Here is a 13,596-nt window from a genome sequence, read left to right as displayed (position 1 = left end):
AGGCCTCTTTAGTGTCCTAGGTTTTCATAACTGTGACCTTAATTGCCTACCGCCTGTAAGCTGTTAGTGTCTTAACAACCGTTCCACAAGTGCATGTTCATTAATTGTTTATGGTTCATTGAACAAGCATGGGAAACAGTGTTTAAACCCTTTACAATGAAGATCTGTGAAGTTATTTGGATTTTTACAAATTATCTTTGAAAGACAGGGTCCTGAAAAAGGGACGTTCTTTTTTTGCTGAGTTGATGTATTGTATCTAATAACATTGATAAAACATTGTTTTTAATAACAGTCAGTGCTATGCTTACTTTATTATGGCGGTGCAACACACCAGATGATGGCATACACAGGCAGCCCAATACTGATATTTTTTCCCACTAATTAGTGTTTTAACCAATCATAGATCTTTTTCAGATCTGATTGGTCAAAACACCAATACGTTACAAAAATATCAGAATTGGGCTGCCTGTGTAAACACAGCCATGCTCATGACAGCTGCTAGGTTCTCTGTTCTGAGAAGGGTCTCTGCAGATGTTGTCCACATATGTTCATCAGGTCTTCACCCATGAGAGGGTACAAACAGTATGAGACTGCTGGCGGCCAGCTGTGGATGCCTGAAACATTGAAAAGCAAATCGCAGCCTTCCGGACCTAGTCAGTGAACAAACCAGATTTACATTTCAAAATACAATATTTTATTTAAAAATAAAACTGAAATGCGCGACCCAGATCATACATGTCATTATCATCCTGATTTATGTCTGACCATTCCACTGTCTGACAGAGTATAAAGCACTAGATACCAATGGAATGGCACTATGATTCTGAAGAGACTGGGTATGTTTCCCAATTCCAAATGGCACTCTACTGATAGTAGTACACTACATAGGGAATATGGAGCCATTTGGGACGCATCCTGGGTCCATCTGTTTCACATAATGCAAACTGTGTGTCAGTTAAAACCAGTGGACTCAGATACTCTCCCGGACCAGGGTGGACGCCACTGCGCTTTGTAACAGGGCCCAGTTTCCCACTGGAACTTAGGCTTATGAGTGTTTTTAACAATCTTTCCTACAACAGTCAAAGATATAACATGCTTTTCACAAAACACCACAGAGTACGTTCGATAAGTGCATTGAGGCCTGTGTTGATACTGCCCTTCTCGGAGCAGCGTTCCTCCCTTTCCAATCTTAATATTAGAATTACTGACGACGGATCAGCTCCTAGAGATATGTTATTTATTGTCTATGGCTACAAATATTGAGGCGGCTTATTCTGTTTACCCTATAATAACGCACTAAATCAAGATTTGGCAAACATTAGACTGAAGGCTAGTCTACAATTAGCGAAATATTCAAATACAGTATACTAGGTCTGTAGCCTATACTGTATTTATCTTTTAAAGTCACGCAGAAGGGCAAAAAAAGCATCTAATGACGTACTTAGCCGTTCTACAAGTGGTCTGATGTAGTCGTTAAATAAGTGTTTAAGAGCAACTTTATTAAAACGGTGGTTTTGGGAAATAGCTTAGAGATTTAACAATGCTCCTACGAAGGTCCTAATGATGAATGTAGCCTTAAGATACTTTGGGGAAACCGGACCCTGAGCTACTCTGAATCTAGTCCCAATGAAAAGACTGAAGTCGTTTCCTTGACTTCACCACACACACACTAATGCACCTGCAAAGTGACACGTGCATAGATCTGTTAGCTATTTAAATGAACTCACCCATCAGGCCAATGTAGTAACAAATCCTGGTGGTGAGAGGCCATATGTAGCAAGCTTCTCAGAGTAGGAGTGCCATTTCAGGATCAATTTAGTGTTTCAATCCACAATGAGTAAGATTGTGGAATGGGGCTGATCATAGACTCAGAATCTTGATACAGCGGGAACAAGGGATAAAATATTGTCAGGGTAAGCAGACAGACATTCAGACATAAGGAGAGCATCAACATCCCATTCATTCACATGCCAGTCTGTCATGTGGCACATTTGACACAGGAGAAGCCCTAACCCTGACTCCTTTTGAGGCCCGTCAGTAGCCTGGTCCCAGACCTGTGTGCTTCAGCCAATTTCTCTAACTAGAGAAGTTGGCTAAAACCCAAACAAATCTGGGATCAGGCTAGCTGTTTTGAGGGTACGCAACATAAGCTGATGGGGGCTGGATTGCGCGTTCGACACACTGCAGTCAAAAATGCACAAAGACTACCATATATCTAACGCTTGCTTGGTCGCAGATCCGTTAGTGCTTTTGCAAACTCCATTGCTGTCCTTGTCAAGCCAAACAAGAGGTGGCGTCATAGCACAAACAGACTGACACTCAGGCTACTTTAACTCTAAAGGAGTAATTTCTGTCAGAATAAGGTGATACACCAACAAATGTAGCTGCAATTACTGACCTGCTCAGTTCGACATCTCATCATATACTTGAGATGTATATACACAAAATGCTAAAATAATCTAATCAAAATGCTGCATCAACATGTGTACAATACTGTTATGAAACTTGAGCTTTGAACACTGATATTACCACAGTAGTGGTTGGCACTAGTGTCGAGCGATTAGTGCATTTGAGGTCTGTACGGTTTCGTTTTTTTTATTTTTATAATCACGGTTTTCGGTTGATACAATTTTAACATTAAATGCACTGTGGGTTAAATGTTGTAACATAAAACAATTATGAAAATTCCCATTATAGTAGTGACTGCCCATTTACTGCGTATCACTTTGTTACTTAAAAATATTTCATTGTGTATATTACATTTGTTTTATTTGATGACTATTTAATTCCAAATCATCTCATCTCTATAGAGCTGCTGCCTACGCTGTCTGACAAAAATCACTATTTTAGTAGTTCTTCAAAGTAAATAAGACATACTATCAATCACTTAGATACATGTATTTTTCAGGTAGAGATACCTCACAAAGCAACTGCTCTCTATCCCTCTTGATCATGCCTTTCTCGGTCTAAGTGTCTGCCCCACACTAACCTAACATAGCAGGAGTAACAGACCGTAGAATCAGGGAACAGACCGGAAAAGTAGGATTATGGATAATGGTCATTGTAGTTAATTATCACGTTTTCTGCACTAAACTATGTTGAATATTGGCCTGTTGGAAAATACATCGCACAGATCGGGCTTGATCCTATTTATCTGTGGAGAAACTGTGAAATGTGGGCATTTAGCTCACTGGGAAAAATGACATGGAATTCAAATAATTGAACTGACATTGGTCGATTAGCTGTTTAAAAAACAAAAAATAAACATTTTGGTAGATCGCTCAGCACTCCATTTGTTTCCGGTGTGAATGAGTGCTAAGGAAAACAGATCCCAGGGACATTTGCTTGAGAAGTCGAATGCTATACGACTATTCCCAATAATAATACAGTGGCTCCCAGTCAAAGCATCACGAGGCTTGTACCCAGTGTGCATCCCAAACGGCACCCTATTCCCTATATAGCGCACTACTTTTGAACAGAACCCTTTGGACACTGGTTAAAAGTAGTGCACTATATAGGGAATAGTGTGCCATTTTGGACGTGTCCCCAGACTCACTTCTTCAACCACAGTTGAAGTACCAACTAGTCCTTTTGTGAGTTCAGAACAACCACCACCTTTATAGCTTATGAAACAGACGGAGACCATGTACAATAAGCCCCGATGACAACTCACCATGAAATAAAAAAATACATCAAAAAGTAGTTAAAAACGTCTCGAATATGCCATCCTGCACACATAGGCCTAAACCAAAACACATGTATTGTAACAGACTTCCACTACTGTAACCGACATAGAATACCATTGTGTTACTGATACTACCCGGTGTCCATTCACCATGATTAAAACCCCTTCCTTTCCCTAACCTAAGTAAGTTAACCCGACTACCATAAGTGAGTAGGTAGACACTGTTTGGTGTAGGCCTCTGTATAGTAGGCATCAAAATAGACAGACAAATTAATACATGATTGAAGAAACGTTCGCACAGAACATTCAAGAGACCTAAATGTTAATCCAGGTCCTAATATGGCATTATGATATATAATCATGATATGTAGTGGTGATGGTGTGTCCATCGCTTCAAGTGGACACTTAGTATTCCAGTCTTAGAGAAGTGTTCTTTCTGGCTGTGGTTCTACTGCAGTTTACCATCAGCTTGACCACATCCAGGTAGCAAAAAGTCCATGTGGTTTAGTAAGAGGGTCCAGTTAACAAGGACCGTATAATAGTGTGGTATTCATTACAGCACACCGTAGCAAAACGTTTTGCAAAGGACAATGGAAAGGAGCATTTCTAATTGGACAAGTTCTGTAAGTCCCTCCCTGTTTTGCCTTGTTTTCTTCCGTTTGGTGCCGAATGAACACAACCCACGTAAGGTCAAGTTGATGTAGCGGGGAGAGACGCAACACTTGCTTCCCGTGCAGCCTTGAGCTCAAAATTGAATTTTTTTGGGGGGGGGGTTTATGTTTTTAAGAAGCCAATAGGGAGAGGCTGGGATGCCACCAGATAGGTGAGAACGGTAGTCAGTCAGCCCCTTCTCCCTCGTTGGATGTTGAACTATCTTAGCCCCGCCCTCGAGGTCATCCACTCCAGGCCCTGGCATAAGCTGAAAAGAAAAAAAGGCAAACCGTCTAAGTTGCAGATCCCTTTTGAAGTTTCAGAAGAAGTAATGTTAAGAGGCAAATCACATAGGCTATAGAAAGGAATGGGACAGTGTTAAGGTTGTGTGTGTGTCCGCGTGATGCCAAGGCCCCTCTCACCCTTCTCCTGTGAGCGCGCAGCACGACTGGATGTGCCAGGGGTGGTCTTTGATGGAGCTGAGGGTGAGGTATTTGGAGATTTCCGCCGCCGACATGCAGTCCTTCATATCCTGCTTGTTGGCAAATATCAACAAAGCTGCCTTTCTTAGGTCCTGGGAAGAAAGGAGCAAAGAGAACAATGCAACTTCCACTACAACACATGCGTCCCAACTGGCACTCTATTCCCTTTTTAGTGCATGCATTTTGACTAGAGCCTAATGGCTCTATATAGGGAAAAGGGCACCATGCGGGACGCAACCAAGCACAAAGGAAACTTCCTCTGAACAATGTGACAGGGAGGGAACGAGGAATCATTCATGTGGACTTGTGAGACAAGCTCCTTGTTTTTTTTAGGCTAGCAAAAAAAATCAATTACAGAGATAAGATAAGACTAGTTCTGTGTGGTTTCCCCCAGTTTTCTGTGCCAGCATGCATGTGAATGAAGGTCAGAGTACTGCGGGTTAATATACGAACCTCATGAGCCAACATCTTGTAGAGCTCCTCTTTAGAGATCACCAGCCTCTCTCGGTCTGTGCTGTCCACCACCAAGATGATAAACTGGGAATTACAGGAGATAGAAAATGACAACTGAAATCACTTTATTAACCCCGCAAGGGGAAATGAGATGTTTCCGAATACACGTACTTGCGTTCTAAATAGTAGGCTTTTGAGGTAAGCGAAAATAGATAGTATGGGATACTTAGGAAAAAAAATGTATGCTTTAAAGGCCAGGATGTCATACTCATTTCGGCTTTTCATCTAGTAGAATTCGTTGTACCCTTGAGGAAGAGAATAGTCTTTTCACACCCACCTGTGTTTGACAACAGCTGATAAGAATAGGGGTACTCTACAAAAATCAGATGGCAGGGAACAAGTGCAATCGCGCATTAGATCACACATTCTCAGTATAGATGAGTATTTATGTTCATTTGTTGCTTACTGCATACTTTTTCACTAAACAGTACGTTCTAAATAGTATGTACACTGAACAAAAATATAAAGGTCAAATGTTGGTCCCATGTTTCATGAGCTGAAATAAAAGACACCAGAAATTGGACACAAATTGGTTTACATCCCTGATGGTGAGCATTTCTCCTTTGCCAAGATAATCCACCTGCCAGATTTTTTTATTTAACTTGGCAAGGCAGTTAAGAACAAAATGTACAATGACGGCCTACCCCAGCCAAACCCAGACACTGGGCCAATTGTGTCACCCTACAGAACTCCCAATCACGTCCGGATGTGATACAGCCTGGATTCGAACCAGGGACTGTGGTAACACCTCTTGCACAGAGATGCAGTGTCTTAGACCGCTGTGCCACTTAGGAGCCCACAGATTTTGCATATCAAGAAGCTGATTAAACAGCATGATCATTACACATGTGCCCGTTGTGCTGGGGACAATAAAAGGCCTCTCTAAAATGTGCAGTTGTGTCACACAACTACACAAGAACATATAATGGGATAGACCATATGACTGGACAGGAAATAGAAGGCATCAACTGAATGTTAAGTGTTTCCTGTCAGGTATTTTAAATTGTCTACTTGTTAAATGTTTGAAGTCTTGATTTGTAATTGTTTAATGTCTCATTAATTGGTCTTGGACCACAGGAAGATTAGCTAGCGTTATGGCGTTAGCTAATGGGGAGCCTAATAAAAATTACCAAAAAAATGGGGTCATGTTATTGTCGGGCATAAGCTACGGACAACGAACACAATTGCATTTTATCGATGCAGAGTGATAAGTGTGACGAGCATAAGCATTGTCGTGCCATTCATCTGCCTCAACCACCATGTTACAGCATGATAATGCACGGCTTCATGTCACAAGGATCTGTACACAATTCCTGGAAGCTGAAAATGTCCCAGTTCTTCCATGGCCTGTAAACTCAGACATGTCACACATTGAGCATGTTTGGAATGCTCTGAGTCGACATGTATGACAGCGTGTTCCAGTTCCAAGCAACATCCAGCAACTTCACACATCGATTTAAGATGACTGGGACAACATTCCACAATCAACAGCCTGATCAACTCTATACGAAGGAGATGTGTCGCGCTGCATGAGGCAAATGGTGGCCAGATACTGACTGGTTTTCTGAGTCACAGCCCTACCTTTTTCTTTTAAGGTATCTGTGACCAACAGATGCATATCTTTATTCCCATTCATGTGAAATCCATACATTAGGAGCCAATTTATTTTGATTTACTGACTTCCTTATAAACTCATTAAATCTTAGCAATTGTTGTATGTTGCGTTTATATTTGTTCACTACAGTAACATTATTACAAAGTATGCCGTTTAAATAAGGCAAGACAGATTTTGGACACGGCCATTGGGTTTCGTCACCAGCAAGAAACTATGCTCGGACTCGTTGAGTAAACGAGACGGATTTGGAAAGATTGGCCACGTGCGACTGTGAAGACAAGTACAGCAACAGACACAAGTCACAGAGAGAGCACGGATGGCTGGTGAAAAAAACTCATGACTTCCATAGAAGCCAATAGATGCAATAGGACACTTCATCTTTCAGATGCCATTTAGAACAGGTACAGTGAAACACGGTGGGTGGACATTTCCGAGCGGAGACCCTCACAATTGGACTTGCTCCGGGGCTGGTGGCTAGCATGCTAATGACTCATTGTGTATCGTTCAGAGAGCATAGCAGATGTGGATGCAGTGTTTGTGCTGAAGTGAGCATGTGGACAGAGCATAGCAGATGTCAGGTTACAGAATAGGCAAGAGTGTGCGATACGGTTTGACGAGTCCTACTGGGGTTTTTAAAACAGAGCTCCAATGAAGAGCCACATCCCTCATCTTCCCCTCACTCTTACCATAAGCTGCTGAGGCAAAACGTGCCTTTCAGACAGGCCTCTGACTGCGTGACCTTTGAACCCGGGGACGCCCCTTTGGTCCGTCTGTGCTATGAACAAACACGGCAGCTGGGCAATACTTTTGTTCCCCTCTCTGACAGCATCTATTAGGGATTAGGAGGCCCACTATTTACAACACATACCACTGGACCTTACGCACCATCTGTCTGCTACCACTAAAACGTAAAACAGCACTGGCCACTGGGTGAGTAGAGTATGTTGGGGTGGTGTGTGTGTGTAACTCACCTCTGTGTTGGAGTAATAGGTGTTCCAGGAGGAGCGGAGAGACTCCTGTCCCCCGATGTCCCACATGAGGAAGTGGGTGTTCTTCACCACTATCTCCTCCACATTACTCCCTATGGTGGGTGAGGTATGGACCACCTCGTTCATCAGACTGAGGAGGAAGTTACAAAACGTTGCAGTCATCCACCTCAGAGAGCAACAGTCATTATTAGGATGGCCAGGAGTTTCCCCTACACATAGAAAAACTATTGAGTTATAGTTAAAGATACATTGAGACAGCAGACAAGGGGGGGGAAAAAAACTTTAGTTGTCCCGAGTGGCGCAGCAATCTAAGGCACTGCATCTCAGTGCAAGAAGTGTCACTATAGTCCCTGGTTCTAATCCAGGCTGTATCACATCTAGATGTAATTTGGAGTCCCATAGGGCGGAGCACAATTGGTCCAGCTCTGGGTTTGGCCGTCATTGTAAATAAGAATTTGTTCTTAACCGACTTGCCTAGTTAAATAAAGGTTAAGTACTCACAATTGGTACAGTATGGTGGTCTTTCCAGCATTGTCCAACCCGACAATAATCACCTTGTGTTCTGCAACAAAGAAAGTGTGCACAGGTTACAGTTCCCCTTCAAGATACACTACCTTCTTGCCACACTAATGGTTAAGATTAGGGGATGGGAAGCTGATCCTAGATCTGTACCTACGGGAAACTTCACCCCAGAGCCATTTTCAAAGCTAATTAGCCTACCTCTTCAAGCAAATTATCTCTTAGCTTAGCTCCTAGCTTTAGCTGGCCTAACACAAGCGCAAGTAGCCAACCCCCCAAAAATCACCATACAGGGTCTTCAGCTTCTGTGTTGCTTTAGGGCCTTTAACACTCCACTGTCATACAGAGGCGGTTGGCAGACCAAAGCCTGAATCAAAGTTGGCACGTCTGTGTTAAAATATCTCCCATTGGTGACTTCACCTTTGAAGCCCACGGGCGACAAGGAGGAAGGTAGTACTGTCAGAAGGCTGATGACTTTGACAGGCTTTGGCACACAACAGATGATGTCGTCAGATGTTCCACAGCTATTGCTTCCTGAGAGGATAGCTAGCCTGTAGTGGCTGTGGGTGGGCCCGGACAAAAAAGCTCACAGAGGAGGGAGTTGAGACTTTGTTACATGCAAAGAACACTACCCAACATCTCCATATCCAATGACACATTCATTGGACTGGTGTGAACTTTATTTTTTCCATTCAAACAAAATCAAACATTTTAAATATGACTAACACCATGATAGAAGTGGTCCAGAATGCACATTCCACACGCATCTAGCCTAGTAGTAATCTCACTACCATTAACTCTGTTGGAATGAGTGCAACTGGTAGAGGTCTAAGACCCCGAAATTCCGTGATCCGACCTGTAAATTCTGACTTGTCTCTCGGATCTGATATAAATTGCCACGGATCTGTGCAATTAAAATTGATTTGTCATCTGGACCAGTCCTCTTAAATGTAATGTGCGTGAGATAAGAACCGCACAAGCTTTATCTGTGTCAGCCAACTGCAACTCAAAAACGTATAGCTTCTGTCCAGCTGAAAGTGACTCCGGCTGCTCGCCTCACGTCCGCCTGCTGCTGAGAGAGAGCGAGAAAGGAGCATTGGCCTAGGCTACTGCTGATTGCGAAGATGGAGGCCTTTTTCATTAAAATAAAACAAAGTTCAAGGAAAAAGAATAGTGAAAAAGAAGCCGGGAAGGGGAATGTCCACGGGGACAAGTTTTAATATTGTAGTGGACAAAGATGAGAAGAACGTTGGCACGGCCAAATGGAACTCGCTATTCAGGTTTGATGCAGTTTTCTAACCCATTTGTTTTGGTATCCATTATCATTTGTTTTATCATTATTTTTGTATAGCATTATTAGCCTATTTAATCATGTAAACCAGTTCTTTAAATATGTAAAACTGTTGTATATTTTTGTTGCCCAAATTAAATTCCGTCTTTTGTGCTCTGTATTTAGTAGGCCTGTTATAAAAGAGCATTAGCCTATTGCTGTCAATTGTTGGGTAGGCCTACAGTAGGCACTCACCTTTGTTGGCAATTACTGTAATATAGGCCTGTTCAAGGTTTAAACCAGTTATTTAAATATGCAACAAGTGTTTTGTTCCATTCTGTTCAACCATTTTCTTTGGCCAAATTTAGAGTAGTTACGTTTTCTGCAATATAATATAATTTTCAGAAGGCCTAGGGCTACTCACACTCACACCATGAAAAGGAAAAAACTAAGAGAGGGCAAGATGCAAAACTTCATTTAATGCTGCAATATAATAACCTGTTTGTATTTTCCCTGTAAACAATGACTTGACTTAACTTTATTAGGGTAATATCAAAATTAACTTCTGTGAAGGTTTGGTATGGCTAGCCATTAGGCTTAGCTAATGGTGCACCAGGTAGCCTAGTGGTTAGAGCGTTGGGCCAGTAACCGGAAGGTTGCAGGATCGAATCCCCGAGCTTTTAACCAAGGGGTTGGGTTAAATGCAGAAGATACATTCAGTTGGACAACTGCAAAGCAGTGCGCACCAGCGACACTTTGTATTTCTTATAGCTCTTCCTTTATACTTATTTCAAAAATAAATGGACACCTATGCCTTTATACTTAAAAAAACATATCATACAGATGCATTTAGCGCTCAAATCCCCTACATCTGAACCGTGAGGAGGACAATTGTTTTCAGAAAGTAGAAACTAACCAAATAAGCTATAAAGTTTTGAATATGCTACACATTGAAACAAAAAATATATATATTTTCAGTTTAAGGACAAGTAACTATGGATAATTTGGCCAAGCTCGCTCGTTTATTGATTTCGCTGGCAGCGCCCAGCTTGGGGTCCTCTCGCTCCCTCTTTCTACTCTCTGACCTGAACGAGCACGGGTCTTTTCGTAACAGGTCCGACTGTCCGAGTCCATTCGGAACGGGCCTAATTTCTTTAATTTATGCATATCGGGTCAGGTGGGAATGCCATGGATCCATTTCAGAATAACTTTTTTGACCTGTAAAGTCCTCTAGTCTAAAACACTGGAGGCTGGGATTAGCAATTCAGTGGTCCTCTTCTGTCTCACTGAGGGATTAGGCCAATGGGATACACAATTCCACAGGATTACCTTATGGCCCAACATTGCAGGACAGTAGTATGAGAGTTGTTCTACATAGATGACCTCCATTGGTATACAGATCTGGGACCAGGCTAGCATGAGTGCCAGTCTGTTTGTGCTATCATCATGCCAACTCCTTGTCCCTCATTGTCATGTTTGGCTTGACAATTAGAAATGGAGTTGGAAAGAGCACAAACAGATATGGGACCAGGTTTAAAGGGGTTGGGAGGTAACCTAGAGGTTATAGCCTTCATCCAGTAACTGAAAGGTTCCTAGATCGAATCCCCGAGCTGACACGGTATAAATCTGTCGTTCTGCCTCTAAACAAGGCAGTTAACCCACTGTTCCCAGGCCGTCATTGTAAATAAACATTTGTTCTTAAATGACTTGCCTAGTTACTTTTTTTTTTTTTAAAGGCTCTGCCCAATTCCATTATATTGACATGTTCTTTCTCTGCATGATTGAAAAGACAGGAAAGGGCCATTACAACAAGTCTTTGTTATCCATTTAGCCCTATAAAACTCCAAACCGACTTCCACATCCTCCAAAACTTGTCCCTTGTGTCCATTTCTCAAAGTCAACAGAAACAGTAGCCTAAACTGCAAGTCCGAAATTGGACCAGAGTGCATATTATTCCTCTCAAACATGCGGCTATTTGAGTGTTACATCTAACAGTATCCTTAGCTGGCTGATTCTGTAAAACCTCTACCACCATTAGATTATGTTGCCGACGGTAACTCCCTAACATTGAGCTACAATAAATAAATAGTTAGCTAACTAACTAGACCACAACTGTGTGTTGTTTTACATGGAGCCACTGTCAAGGAACAACGTTAACGTTAGCTACACATCGGGTCGAAGAACACCTGGCAACCAAAAACGTTAGCTAACTAACCAACGTTACTGAAGGCCCCATATTATTGTGTGTGTACTAGCTAACGTACTAGTTAGCTACTATCAAGTTAAAAATGTTAGCTGGTAGCTAAGTACTCACCTTGATTGCAAAAGAAACTCCACAGTTTGGCAAATATAAGACCCATGTCGTCAGTGGTTTAAACTGCAAAAGGTGGACAGTCGACGTATCCAGGGCTAACTAAGGTCGTTAGCTGGCACAACAAGCCCCCGTTAGTAGTTTTGATATGAATAACCAGCTCCACAACAAGCCACGTAAATTAACTCGCTAGCTCCAAAACAAAACTCTAGTTAAGAAATGATTAGGTAACTAGCTACCTTTCTTTACTATCCGAGGTACCAAGCTCAGTTATTTGTCTATAGGCTAACGTTAACTAGCATCAACAGAGTCACTACTAACGTTATCCGTTATGGCAAAATACGTTGACACAACACTCTTTACTGATGGTGCCTTTGGAATTATGTTTACGTGAGCTAACGGCCCGGAGCTAAATTAGCTAGCTAAGGGTTTAACATTAATAACCACTTCAAGTCGACTTGTTTCCAGCTGCTAGCTAGCCAACTCCACTGTGAAAACCTTATATACACGAAGTTTTCCTTAATCCGAGATCTGCCTGTGTGTTGTAGCCTCTTCAAATTGACTGTTCGTGTAAACCCCGATGCAGTGTTTTCAAAAGCCACCCACGGCCTAAGTGTCAGGTTACAATTGATGACGTTAACGCCAGGGGCTCAATAATTGGTTGAAAATATACAGAATTATTTTTCATTAAAAAACGGAATAAAATGTTTATTTATATATTCAGGAGTACTTTTTTTACAACAAGCGTGGGGGTTACTGTCGCCGGGACTGGCCGCGGTGTTGTTAAGAGTGAGCTATTGTGACATCAACTGTGTGCCAAAGCTGTGCCAGATGACATCATCATGTTTGACATATATTTAGACATTTTGATGGACAAATCAATCAAACGGGTCCACGACCTCATCGGAACCACTTCCTTTATTCACACTCCTGGTAGGTTGTACATTTGATTGACCTCAATGATAATCCAACCAGACCTGGGTTGAAACACTGTTTGAAATCAGGCCAATGGAACTGTCCTAAAATGACAAACCCCGCCTAATTTGGCACTTCATGTGTGTATTAAACATGTGTGAATTATATTTTTGTGTGTGCATATGGCTCAGAGAGTGGTGCTGAGTGTTACTTTGTAAAGTATTTGAAAGATTTCAAATAGTATTTGAACCCAGGACTGAATTCAACAGAATAGGTTATGGTGTGAACAAAGTGTGTAAATGGTGTCTTAGATGTCAACAGCATATCCCAAAAACGACTGCAAATTTTGAAAAATATCATCAAAGTTCAAGTATGAGCTTGAACTTTCAAGTATGAGCTTGAACTTTCTTTCAATTGATTTGTATTACCTTCATTATTTGTATAGGCTAGATATGTTATTATTTGTATAGGCTGAATAGGCTAGATATAATTATTTTCACCATGTTGCTTAGGCAATCAAATCATTTCAGACCTACACAATGTTATGGGGGCTAGTGGCTCTGGGTTTCTTTCTGGGTTTCTTTCTGTTCTGGACAGGGCTTATATATATCTATTACAATGGCAAGGTGGCTAATTGGTGCACTTG

General features: G+C 41.8%; 1 protein-coding gene across 2 annotated transcripts; it reads right to left on the bottom strand.

The window, feature by feature from the left end:
- Nucleotides 1-671: 671 nt before the first annotated feature.
- Nucleotides 672-12,791, bottom strand: arl8 (ADP-ribosylation factor-like 8). Of its 2 annotated transcripts, none has more exons than XM_055929154.1 (6): nucleotides 12,039-12,791; nucleotides 8,437-8,497; nucleotides 7,918-8,144; nucleotides 5,272-5,355; nucleotides 4,759-4,910; nucleotides 672-4,604 (listed from the first exon to the last, which is right to left on the bottom strand). In XM_055929154.1, the coding sequence occupies exons 2-6, from the start codon at nucleotides 8,465-8,467 to the stop codon at nucleotides 4,556-4,558; spliced, it is 543 nt and encodes a 180-aa protein (XP_055785129.1). In that variant the 5' UTR covers nucleotides 8,468-8,497; nucleotides 12,039-12,791; the 3' UTR covers nucleotides 672-4,555. The 2 variants fall into 2 exon arrangements, with proteins under 2 accessions (XP_055785129.1, XP_055785130.1); XM_055929155.1 differs by having other exon boundaries at nucleotides 7,918-8,065; nucleotides 12,039-12,779.
- Nucleotides 12,792-13,596: the final 805 nt, after the last annotated feature.

This window comes from Salvelinus fontinalis, chromosome 7 (assembly GCF_029448725.1).
Source record: "Salvelinus fontinalis isolate EN_2023a chromosome 7, ASM2944872v1, whole genome shotgun sequence".
NCBI classification, from domain to species: Eukaryota; Metazoa; Chordata; class Actinopteri; order Salmoniformes; family Salmonidae; genus Salvelinus; species Salvelinus fontinalis.
Note: the sequence above shows the minus strand (reverse complement) of the source record. Positions and strands in the feature narration are given on the sequence as shown.